Here is a 12,869-nt window from a genome sequence, read left to right as displayed (position 1 = left end):
AATCTTTCATTTTTTTCAGTCAAGACAGTGTTATGCCAATGATACCACTTGGACTAAAAGAAACAAAAGAAATAAACTTTTTAGAACCCTTTTCGGATTTTATATTGGAGCACTACAGCGAAGAACCATCTATATATACCGATGCTATTGCTGATATAACAGACACACGGCAGGTAATTTAATTAATTTTATATCCCAATTTGATTGCCACTATTAAAAACTATAACGACTTTTGTTTTAAAAGGCTTCAAAAACACCTTCAAGAGACTTGCAAGGTGTTGCTTTGCTCTTTCGCTACTACAATCTACTGTACTATGTCGAAAGGAGATTCTTTCCACCAGATCGAAATTTAGGTGTCTATTTTGAGTGGTATGATTCTTTAACAGGTATAATAACTTTAAGATTTTCTAAGAAGTAGTCGAAATACTAAATGTAAAATGGTTTTAGGAGTCCCATCATGTCAGCGTACAATAGCCTTCGAAAAAGCCTGCACACTTTTCAATTTGGGAGCAATTTACACACAAATTGGTGCACGTCACGATCGAACCACAGAAAAAGGACTCGATGCGGCTGTGGATAGTTTCTTGAGAGCTGCAGGCATCTTCCGACACATCTACGATACATTCACAAATGCTCCTTCAATGGATCTGAAACCACAGGTGCTGGACGTTTTGGTTTCTTTGATGCTCGCACAAGCTCGTGAATGTCTTTTCGAAAAGCTACAACTCCAAATTGAGTCACTATTACTTACCGAATCAAGTCATGTAAGTGGCGTGTGGAACGTCTTCAAAGTTGTTCATGGAGCTATAAAGAATCTTAATCATATAATCCACCTTCTTACAGCTTTTTAAAGATCTAGCTGGTGAGGCTGCACAATTGACAATGGAATACAACGAAATGCACAAAAATATTCAACTCAATGATACCCACACATATTTGCCCGAATGCTGGGCTGGATTGGTGCCCCTGAAAGCTGAATATTACAAAGGTGAGGTTACAATCTTCTCTATTTAAAGCTTGTTAATATTTTACAAGCCTTCAACTTCCATATTTGATGTATTCTGTATATTATTTACAGCATTGTCACATCATTATGAGTCGCGAAGTATTGATGCAAATGCAGATAGTACCTCATCGCATGGAACCAGTGGGAAGCGTAGTCAGACCACCGTGGAATCATTTATTGGTAATGCGGAGGAAGATGCTACAAGTAGTAGCATCTATGAAGATAGTGGGTGTGCGAGTGCCTTGAAACGGGCACACCTCAAAGAATCATTAGCTAGTCATGAGGAGGCACAGAGACTGCAACGTATGTGCCGGTATTTAAAGGTGAGTTATTAAAAGCATGTATTATAATGGATTGAATATGAAGACCATTTAAGGTGGTCTAGAAAATGATCAATGGGAGATTTTAATTCGAGTTAATAGAATAATAGACAGGCGCGGATCTAGAAATTTGGTTTGGGGGGGGTCACAGAATTAAAAAAACTTACTTCCAAAATAATCAAAAAAAAATGGTCAAGTGCTCAAAATATATGCAAAATTTTAGCTAACATACAAAATTCTATCCAAATTCTTAGATCAAATGTATTTTCGAGAGGATTTTGTTTCGGAGCTTAAATTAAGCTAAATTTTTTACAATACATTTTTTTAGAAAAAAAATGTTCAGCTGTCAAACATTTACCCTGCTCTAGGAGCCGGTTAAACTTTTATCTCCAGAGTATAAATTGTTTGCAGAAGGATTAATGTATTTTTTTAATTTATAATCAAAAACTGAATATAAAGAAAGAAAATTGGGAAAGTAATGTCGACTTTTCACGAGTCGATTTTAGCCGCACGATAGCTTACAATAAAATCAGGATTTTGTTTTGTTAGTGTTTCGCAAATAAATACAATAATCTGATCTAGTTCAGGAGAAAAATAAAACACAGCCTAAAACTAAGACTTGAAAAATATGTCCCGTTTTCGAAAAATTGATATTTAAAAAATATATGTACCTATATATTTTTCTTAATGAATGTTATCTTCTTCGTTGGCTACAGGTCGAATTTTTATTTTACTTTTATTACCAGAGTATTGGATATCAGTGAATAACATTAACAAAATCATGGATACTCTACTTTCAAATTCTTTTCCAATAAATATAATAAAAATTATTGAACCAATATTTTAATCCATTGGGTCAACAAAATTTAGTTACAAATACAACACAGTTTTCGTACAGAAGTTGTCTTTCTAATCGACTTCAAGATGCTCTTATTAGAAACAAAGATAATGTTCGTTTAGCTATCTAAATGTTTTAAGAAATTCACTTTTTTCAAATTTAAAAGTCGAATTTTCTAAAAATGATACCTAAATCAAATATCGTATATAAAATAAAATGTTTAGGTGATGGAACAAACAACTGTCCATCAGTTTATGTAGGTACATCCATGCAAAAATTGAAAAACCGTATAGCCGGTCATAGGTAAGATATAAATAACGGACATTCACAAAAAACTGCTCTAGCTTTACATTGTATAGATGAGGGACATAGACCAGATTATAACAATGTAGATATTTTACAAACAGAAAAGCATTATAGTAAAAGAATGGTATTAGAAATGCTACATATTTTAGATATAGAGAATACTGTTAATAGGAGAACAGATTGCGAAGTGCTTAGCAGTATTTATAGTTAGTTTGTTAGAAGGAATTTCTAAGTTGAATTTTAAAGTCAACTTGAATTCTTAAAGTTAAATTTGATAAGAAAAATTTTTTGAATTTCTTATCAAATAAAAATATTTTTATATTTTGAAATTTCAATGATTATAAACGTCTTTTTCAATACATTTTTTATTGAATTTTAAAATATTTAAACAACAGCGAAAATAAACTATAAGAAATCAAGCTAGAACTACATATAAGAAAGCCATTAGGATAAAGATACATAAGTATAAAATTTAAATATATAAGCAATTTTTAGAACATTGTTTCTTAGAGTCCTGGGGAAGATTGTAAGCACAATCGAAACGTCGACAGAAAAGAAAAAGTAAAATCAAAACACGACCTGTAGCCAACGAAGAAGATAACATTCATTAAATAATGAAAGGTCAAGTAAAAAGAAAAATTTATATTTTTCTTAATCCAATAAATTAATTTTTCTATATTTTTTAATTTTGAATTAATACAATCAAAGCTTTTTTTTTAATATGTTGAAATTATTGAGGTTGTCAAATTTAGAAGTTAATAACCATTCTACACTGTGTGAATCTTGAACCTAGTTAAAATAAACAGAAACCACTTTGATTTAACTGTTTTTCGGAATGATTTTTCTTTGAAGGCCATCATTTTCAATTGTTTTTTTTTTTCTTCAAAATTGAATCAACGTTGACCATACTACATTTTACATTGCGATTTCAGTTGAATGTTTTTATCAAAATCGCAGGGACCGGTTTGGAGAAAATTACCTATATTTTTACAAAATTCTTACGTGGAAGGTACCTTAATTTATGGTTCAACTGTACTAAAAGTAGGAAAATAGTTCAGAAATGTTTTTCTTCCACATTCGTGTTTTGAGTAGAACTCGCCTGCTGCCCTTCACTTAAAAAAAAAACTTTGAAGTTTCGATTACATCGATGTTTCCAAGAGCGATGTTTTCACCATCATTATTTTTTTGCGGAAACATCAAACCATAAATTAAAAAAATGTACAAATTAAAAAATACATAGGTATGTTTAGGATGAAATAAATTTCCTCCACACAGGTTTGTTACAAAGAAAAGCGTATATCTTCTTAAACCAAAATATCAAATTAAGTTGTTGCGATAATGTAGTTATGATAGAGCGTTCGTGGTTCGAGATACATGTAATCATGTACCTAATAGTATATAAATTATATGATTTTTCAGGTTTTAAAAGTTTTCATTAAAAAAATGTGTAAGAAAACAAAAATTTTTTTTCATGCACTCATTATATTTACAACTAAAAACGACTTCTTGCTAATATGCCCATGAATCATTTCCTAAAGCATAGTCATAACAATAAAGAAACCCTTCTTATGGTTCAAAAGCTCGTTCCACCTTTTTGCCTTATAATTTTCTGTTTTTCATCTGAGGTTTTGGGGGGGTCATGACCCCCACGACCCCCCCCCCCCTAGATCCGCCACTGATAATACAAAAGATACAAATTTGATTGGAAAATTTAATTTATGGTGATATAGCGACATTGCGACATAGCGACTTGGCGACAAAGCGAAATGGCGACATAGCAACATATGGGCGCGAATAATTATAATAATTCTAATTTATTTACAAACAGTTTTAAGATATTTTCCCAACAAAACTTTAAATCTGCTTATTTTTATTCAATTCAGAACAAAACATCACTAACGCAGGTGCTTAAGGAAGCTCACTATAAAACACAAGACGAATATGAGAAATACACAGAAGAAAGAGTCGAAAAGGACATTGACGAAGACTTTGATTTGATTGACGTCATTGTTGATGGTATGAATGAATATGGCAACCAATCAAATATGAAATAATTTCTTATTTTTATCTTCCTGAAAAAGCTTGTTCTAAATTCACACTCTCACTTACCGGACCTGACTTCACATCATACAAAGTCGAAGACCCGTTCAAGCGACTAGGACCAATTGCAATCTTTTCTGCGAGACGACATTGGACCGCACCGAGATGTGTGCGACTTCAAAAGGGCTCCACAATGTACCGCAACGGAACTGCCTACCATTGTCATTGTCCGGCGGCTGACCAGCACGAAGTTGGATGTAGTTTGTACAAAGATGATGTGGACAGCTTTGGGTTCCATGTTAGAGGCGATGCACCAGTGATTATTGCCCATGTCGAGATGAATTCGTTAGCGGATGTATGCTTTTCAATGCTAAATGTAGACTCAAGTTCTATAATTTATTTTAAACTTTATTTTTATAGCTGGGTGGTATAAAAGAAGGTGACTTTATTGTTGAAGTCTCTGGGGTCGATGTTAAATGGTACTCACACCAACAAGTTGTCCATGCAATTCAGGCTGCTGGTTCAACTTTGGAATTGAAAGTCATCACACCAATGGATAGAAACTATCTTAAGGTTTGTATGATTAATTTGTCATAGAAGAGTTTCAGATTGATAATGCATTTTTGTCAATTTTAGCCCTTATCATCGAAAGGATCTATATCCACTTTATCAGCTGCCAGTTCTTCGGGAGTCTCATCAGGCTCATCGAGTCCCACGGGTACAACAAGTTCAAAACCAAAACTTCGATGTAAGACACCGAAAAACCGTCTGGGAAGTATCTCGTCAAGTTCGTGGAATCCCTTTAGGCGAACTCATAGTTTGGGTAAAATATTTTAGCACAAATGCTCACAGTTTAAGTGGGTGTGAATTTTTACAGTGGCCATTCTTCTTTCAGTTGGATTATTTCTTATCAAACAGACAACATAAAAAATATATCTTCTTTCTTCCCTGATACCCAGATTTTATTATTCCTTCTGTACAAAAAAAAATATTCTTTCTAATTTAAGCATCTTCGATATAAATAGTTTTTTATTATTAAGATATATTTTCTGTTTGCATGTTATTTTTTTTTTAAAGAATTTTTATTTGTTTTATTTTCATTTATTTTCCATTCGATGGAAAATCAAAAAATTGTAAAATATCAAGTAAAATTAATTTTTAAGACGGGGCTTCCGGGAAAATATGAAAGGAAAGATGAATTTGATGAAAAGACAAACAGACATCAATAATTCAAAATAATAAATATTAATTATTTAAAATAATATAATAAATAATAAATTTTTTTACTTTTTTAAATTAAAAACAAAAAACAAACCCAAATTGTATATGTCAAATATTTTTTGTAATTAGCTATTGACGAACAATAAATAAATACTTCGTCGCCATTTTTATAAGAAACATTTAAATTAATAATTTTATTTTGTAATATATGAATAATAAAATGAATATTTTTATAAATAAACTTAATAAAATAAAGATTAATAAATACAAAAAATATATTTTGTTGTTTGTTAATCTGAAAAGAGATATTACATTGGTAAGTTTTCTATTCCGTAAAATTAGCAAAATAAAATCCAATTATTAAAAAAAATGTTACACATACGCCACCGTGACCGATATTACACACTTCTTTTGGACTTTATATAAAAGGCCATCAGATTTCAAGAAATTGGCAGAAATTTCAGAATGGGTTGAACAAAATTTCAGTCAACAGTAAAATATCAGAACTTGTTGCACCATTAACCAAATAATAATAAAAACTGTGATTTAAATCGCCCAGATCGTTCCAACTTTGAGAAGAAATTATCAGCCAAGTTGTCACTCATGCATGCAGCCCTTTGACGAAATTCATACGTTCGACCTTCATCTCAAAAAATGCCAAGAATCGTCTATACGACACATTTGCCCAAAAAACCCGATTGTACCTTTAAGAATTTTTCAAAATATCAAACATTACCCAAACTGTTATTTATGGTCAGAATAAGCCTCTCTTCAGTATTGCATCCAAACTTATCTTACATCACATTTTTTTTTTAGATTTTTCTCCATTGACTGGACTAATAGTATTTTCCAATGAATGCATTAGTTTGAATTTGTTCCCATTTATTGCAATTTCTTTTATTTCTATTTTTATTAAAAAATAGCTGTAAGTTATGATTTGCTGCACAGTTTTTATACGGTGACGTTGGAGGCTTGAAAAGCAATGACTCCGAAATAGAATGCATCCCTTTATTATACATTTAGTTTCGGAAAGAATCAAGCCTCAAGCGCCACCATGTAATAGTTGACTAGATGACTACCGTTCTGCGTACATTTCGTTAAATTTTTCATACCGTTTTAGGAATTTTCATCATTATCCAAGCAATGCCAATTAATCGATAAGGTTCCTCCTGTTTAACAGTTTGTGGTAATTTCAGCTTCTACTTCATTTTTGCGTTAGAACACTGTTTAAAAAGAAAAATGAATGTTCAAAATGCACTCTGTTGCACATGCTTTCATACAAATTGTTTAGGGTTCTTATAAAGCCACATAGCCTGTAGTGAATCTTTTGACGAGTTTTGTTTACCTGGGAATAATTTTTCGGCGGAATTTATTGTGATAGTCAAATTTTTGGGGATTGCCTTTAAAATCATGTTTTACCTCATTTTCCTGGACAATTTTACATTGAAAATTAAATATAGCTAGATTCCACTAACCATGGTGTCGGGCTGAAGGTAAAATTGATTCCACAAAAAAATGCTAGGTACTAATACGCAACAGTGACTGTTAAAATTAAATCGATACAAATTGTTTATAACCAGTTCTCACTTCTGTTCTGCGCGAACTAAAAGGATTTTGGGTAAAATGAGCTAAGTTCGCAAATTATCTCATTTCGATTGTAAAATGATGCACTTCCCTATACGATTTTACATTCGAAATTAGATATAAAAAAATTATCTCATTTAGGCTGTATTTCACTTTAATACAGGCTATGAGAGATTTTCTATCGTTGACTTAATTGAGAATATGAAATTAATCTTTTGATCTACAGCCCCTGATCACTACAGACCTTTATCAGCCGATAGATCGTTCGGAGTTGGACTGACTAAATAAGGTAGTAAATACTTTTATAATTCGAACTACATTTACTCTGGGCCGTTTCCAATAAATTTAGCAAACCAAGAATCATCAGGGATCTATTTTGTAAAGCGATTATCGTTGAAACTACCTACTTCGTTTTTGTTCAAATGCGATTAGGTATTACGATAATAGTTTTATTTGAACGATACTCGTTAATCCTTACGACTGCTATTTGCATATCGTTTGGTATGACTTGCGTTTTCGTTTCGCTTCCTTAAAATAAATTTGCCAAACTTTGAAGCCAATTTGTGTGTAGGTTGTGGTGAGCAGCTGTCAGTTTTTCAACAAAAACAAAATTAAAATGCGCTCTAGAGCCATACTTGCACATTAGGGTGTGTCAAAATGCTAAAGTATGGAATTTCCAAATGTAATAGCTTTTAAAAGTTACGAAGAAATCGAAGAAATTTGAAATTAATGTTTTTTTTTAATTACGCCGTTTGAATACAAAAACAAATATATTAAATATAAGTCTTTATAAGAAAAAACTTAACTTTAAGCTTATACAGGGTGTCCCAAAAGTAATGGATCAAACGAAACATGCAGATAGGCCAACTTTAGGGCTCTCAGAATTTGGTAACTTGTTCATCCCAAATCCTTACGGTTTTCGATTTAATGCAGTTTTTGTGAAATTTCGAAAAATCCCGACTTTGCAACAGTTTTTTGCTTCCTCCGCTCATAATTGATTTTTGTTTTTTACAATTCTTTCACTAAAACAATGTCTAATAATGAGAATTAAGTAATAAATCAAAAAAAATTTAATTCATACGCCATTTTGCTGCAAATTAATTAACAGTTCCATGTTTTATAAAAACTCAATTTCTTACTTTTATTTCAGAACAACACCCTGAAAAAAATTTGTATGGTGTGACACTGGTTTAATATTTTGAAAACTTGCCGCGTTATTGCAGTTTTCAAAAATGTATTAAAGTTTCCAAAGTTAAGACTAGGACGAAAGATATTACAATTTGAATGCAAAAAATCAGGGCTTTTAAGATCAAAATAACAAACAAAAATCGAGCCTTTTATTCAAAAAGAAATAAACAAACAACAGTCGAGAAAATTTGTGTATTTTTCTTTGTTATTTTTCTCTGAAAAGCCCTGTTTTTTTGCATTCAAATTGTAATATCTTTCGTCCTAATCAAAACTTTGGAAACTTTAATACATTTTTGAAAACTGCAATAACGCGGCAAGTTTTCAAAATATTAAACCAGTGTCACACCATACAAATTTTTTTCAGGGTGTTGTTCTGAAATAAAAGTAAGAAATTGAGTTTTTATAAAACATGGAACTGTTAATTAATTTGCAGCAAAATGGCGTTAGAATTAAATTTTTTTTTGATTAATTACTTAATTCTCATTATTAGACATTGTTTTAGTGAAAGAATTGTAAAAAACAAAAATCAATTATGAGCGGAGGAAGCAAAAAACTGTTGCAAAGTCGGGATTTTTCGAAATTTCACAAAAACTGCTTTAAATCGAAAACCGTAAGGATTTGGGATGAACAAGTTACCAAATTCTGAGAGCCCTAAAGTTGGCCTATCTGCATGTTTCGTTTGATCCATTACTTTTGGGACACCCTGTATATGTTGGAATTGAACACTTAGTAAAGAAGCTGCGAAATAATATGCGAAGGAAAAAAAAAATTTTTTTCATATAAACTAGTTTTTTTCCCAACAACTTCAACCGATTTGAGCGAGCCAAAGACGAACGATATTATGAATTTTTTTTACATATTATTAAACCTTAGACCTTAATAAAACTTTTGACCACTATTACATTGCAAAATTAGAGTACTTTTTTCGGCCATACAAAAGTGACACACCCTATTGGAAATAGTTCAGAATAAAATGAAAATTGTAGGAAAAAATAATGATTAGTACGAAAGTTCTTATTGAAATTGCTGAAAATCATCTATTTATTCTTGAAAAATAGAAATTTTAAAAATAATTAAAAAGTCATAAACATTCATGTGTGTTTTTGTTTTAACTCAAAAATGTGGTTGAACAGCTGATTGACATTCTTTTTAGGCTATTTCTGTTTCTTTATTAATTGAGTTCTGAAAATTCTGGATAAACTATTTTATAACTCTTTATTTTGTTATTAAATGGCACAAGAAAAGTAAAAAAAATAATGTTCGCACTCGAGATGTTGTTTGTATATACATTTTTTTAAATCTTTCTATAGATTTTCATCACTAAATCGCTCTATGTCGTGACTATCGTTGTACTTGATATCGTTGTTTTGCATTTCTTTTCGTAATACGAAATAGGGCCCCAGATCGCTGTGATTAAAAATCAAATATTTATTATACAGCACGCACAATTAGTTTAAAAAAAAAAATGTTGCGCATACACCACAGTGACCAAATATTTTTAATCCAGCAAAGCTCATATAAATGGTGGAATTATAGTGGTCTGATCGAAACAACAATCCGCCAAGAAAAAGCTGTCGTAAGTTCATGAGAACATAAAAGGCAATGCGAAAACAATAAATACAAAACTTCAATTTCGCCTCCTAGAACCTTGAGCCTTAACAATTAAGTTCGTAAATGATTTGGACTTTTTGACTAGTGTCACTAACCTATATATGTATATACCTACCAATTTATTTTCTCCATCTCTCTTATACGTAAGTTAAATCCAATCTAATTTATTTTTAAAGACGAGGTTTATTTCAATAATATTTTTCACTTGTTTCTAGTTTTTTTTTCTTATGTTTGTTCTGTATCTCATCAAGTGATTTTGTTGGTTTGTAAGGGTTTTCCTTCCATTTTTTTTTTTTTGTTTTGTTTTTTATATTTCTCTAAAATGACGAAAGACATAAAATATTTTTTTTTATTGTTTTACATTTTTTTTTCTTTGAATTACACACACATACACATTGCAAGAAATTTGTTACGTTTTTTTTTTTGTTTTTTTCTTAAATATTTTTTTAAACTTATTATTTTTTTTTTTTTGTTAAACTTATTGTAAAATGTAATTAAATTTTATTTTATTATTATTATTTTTTTTATTGAGTTAGTCGAAGTGTTAGAGTTCTCTCCATTTTTTTTTATAATATTCTTTTTCCAATCGATAAATGTAATTTCTTTTGTAAAGATTAGTAATTTTATTTGTTTTTATGATAAATCATTAGTTTGACGCTTAAAAGTTAGTACATCCATTTAATTTATATAATATTAGTAAATTAATAGCTATGTTAATTTTTTTTCTTTTTCTGTATTTTTCCATTTATATTGTTTTTTTCTGTTATACATTTAGTTCATATTTTGTTTTGTTTTTTTTTTTCATTTTTAAATCCTTTTTTGTTTTTTGTTTAATAATACTGAAACACGACTAGAATTCTTTATGTCATAATTATTTTATTTATTTAAATCTTTTTGTTGAAGGAACTACTGTCCCCACTCACGACCACACTCAATATTTTTTATTTCTTCTTCTTCTTTCTGTTTATAATTTTTTTGTTCTTTTTTTACTTAAAATTAATATACAGTTAATATCGATAAAGATATATATATAATAAGTAGATATTTAGGTAATGTTATTGGTTTTTTTATTAAATCAATTTTTATATAGTCATTTTTTTTATCTTTGGTTTTTTTTTTTATTAATTATTTTAAAAATTAAAATTAATAAATAAATTGTTTTACATTTATATATTTCACTTTGTTCTCAAATATATGTATGTATATTTATATATATATATAAGATTTCTCCTTCATATAATATATATATATAATTATAATTTGTTGTTTTTAGGTACGTTTAAAAAATTATTACTTTACTTATTTATTTTATTTATTTTTTTGTTTAATTATTTTTTTTAGAAAAATGAAAAAGAACTTATCGTATGTATGTATATAATATAATTGTTTTTTTTTTTTCTTGTTTTGTTTTATTATTTTTCACATTTATTATGTTTTTTTATTTTTAATATATATGTATATATATATATAAATTTGTTTTTTTGTTTTTGTATTGTGGAAAAATAAAAATAAAAATAGTATAACAAATAAAAAATAATATATAATATATAAGATTGCGTCAGTAAAGTTTGAGTGTTTTTTTTTTTTTTTTTATTTTTTGTTTTTATTTTGTTTGTTAGTACATACAAGTATATATATAATTATGGTAATGAAAAATACAATAATAAATAGATTTGAAAAAATATAAATCACGATAAAGATAAATTTTTTTTTGTTTTGTTTTTTTGTTATTAATTTTTATTTATTTTTTTTTTTTTCAAAGAAAATGTACAATTATTATTTTATTTATTTATTTATTTTTTGGAGGGTTTTTTATATCCGCTTGCAGCGGTTAACGTTTAGATAAATGGTATGACACATTGAGATAAAATGACATTTTGCTATCTATGGAAACGAATATTCTGTTTTGTTTTTTTGTTACTTTTTTTTTTTGCTAAAACACATATAAATCTACGAAGCTAAAAGGAACACTACTTACATTACTAATAAGCTAAATTTCTATTATTCTTATTTTTTATTTACTTACATCTATATTCATTTTTTTTTTCTTTAATTTAAATTTAAATAAAATATCTGACCGAAATAGATGAGAGTTTTGCGATGAGATAAGGAAAACTAATATTTAAAAAGACGAAGCCACAGGCAGATATATTATTGTTAACAGGTAAAAAGAATAAATACAAGATAACCATTAGCTCAAATATAAAATAAATTCAACACCTTTGAAACTTGACACACTTATTTAAGAGATTTCTAGTGGTGTTCTAAAGTAAATCTTTAAGAATCCGACAGAAGTGAACTCTATAACGTTTATCTTTAAAACTGCTTCTCGTATCAATAAAATGTTCTATAAGAATAAAGCTTATTATTATTTCTATAGCCAAAGCCAAATATAATTACAAAATTGCTAAAAGAATCCAAAAACAAAAATTAAAAAAAAATCAAAAAATGCAAGGCAAGATGATAAGAAACTGCATCTCATGGAATCCCAAAATTAGGGATGGCCTAGGAAAATCATGGCGTAAAATCGGCAAAATGGGTATGTATGTAGCTCTATATCTCTTACTTAACTTAGGGTTAGCGCTGATCCATCAACACTTGGTCTACAAATGCCAGTCAAGAGCATAACTAAATACGAAATATAGACTGAGTTCACTAAAGCATTAAATTTTGCATCAAAAATATTTCTGGGGCAAACATGATGCTTTTTAGGTAAAGTTGTGATGCAAAAGCAGTGATGCGTTTGTGAATGCAG

General features: G+C 29.2%; 1 protein-coding gene across 2 annotated transcripts in view; it reads left to right on the top strand.

The window, feature by feature from the left end:
- LOC129908172 (rhophilin-2-A) overlaps positions 1 to 5,720 on the top strand; it is a 93,192-nt gene extending 87,472 nt beyond the window's left edge. The window contains exons 4-13 of one of the 2 annotated variants that reach the window (XM_055984519.1): positions 20 to 173; positions 245 to 386; positions 448 to 764; positions 844 to 988; positions 1,079 to 1,329; positions 4,354 to 4,486; positions 4,552 to 4,865; positions 4,931 to 5,083; positions 5,147 to 5,333; positions 5,406 to 5,720. In XM_055984519.1, coding sequence (XP_055840494.1) covers positions 20 to 173; positions 245 to 386; positions 448 to 764; positions 844 to 988; positions 1,079 to 1,329; positions 4,354 to 4,486; positions 4,552 to 4,865; positions 4,931 to 5,083; positions 5,147 to 5,333; positions 5,406 to 5,437 — 1,828 coding nt within the window. In that variant the 3' untranslated portion in view covers positions 5,438 to 5,720. Of the gene's footprint in view, positions 1 to 19; positions 174 to 244; positions 387 to 447; positions 765 to 843; positions 989 to 1,078; positions 1,330 to 4,353; positions 4,487 to 4,551; positions 4,866 to 4,930; positions 5,084 to 5,146 lie in introns of both variants that reach the window. The other variant, XM_055984520.1, reaches the window with a different exon arrangement.
- The last annotated feature ends 7,149 nt before the right edge of the window (positions 5,721 to 12,869 follow it).

Source organism: Episyrphus balteatus, chromosome 2 (genome assembly GCF_945859705.1).
Source record: "Episyrphus balteatus chromosome 2, idEpiBalt1.1, whole genome shotgun sequence".
Classification (NCBI taxonomy): domain Eukaryota; kingdom Metazoa; phylum Arthropoda; class Insecta; order Diptera; family Syrphidae; genus Episyrphus; species Episyrphus balteatus.
Note: the sequence above shows the minus strand (reverse complement) of the source record. Positions and strands in the feature narration are given on the sequence as shown.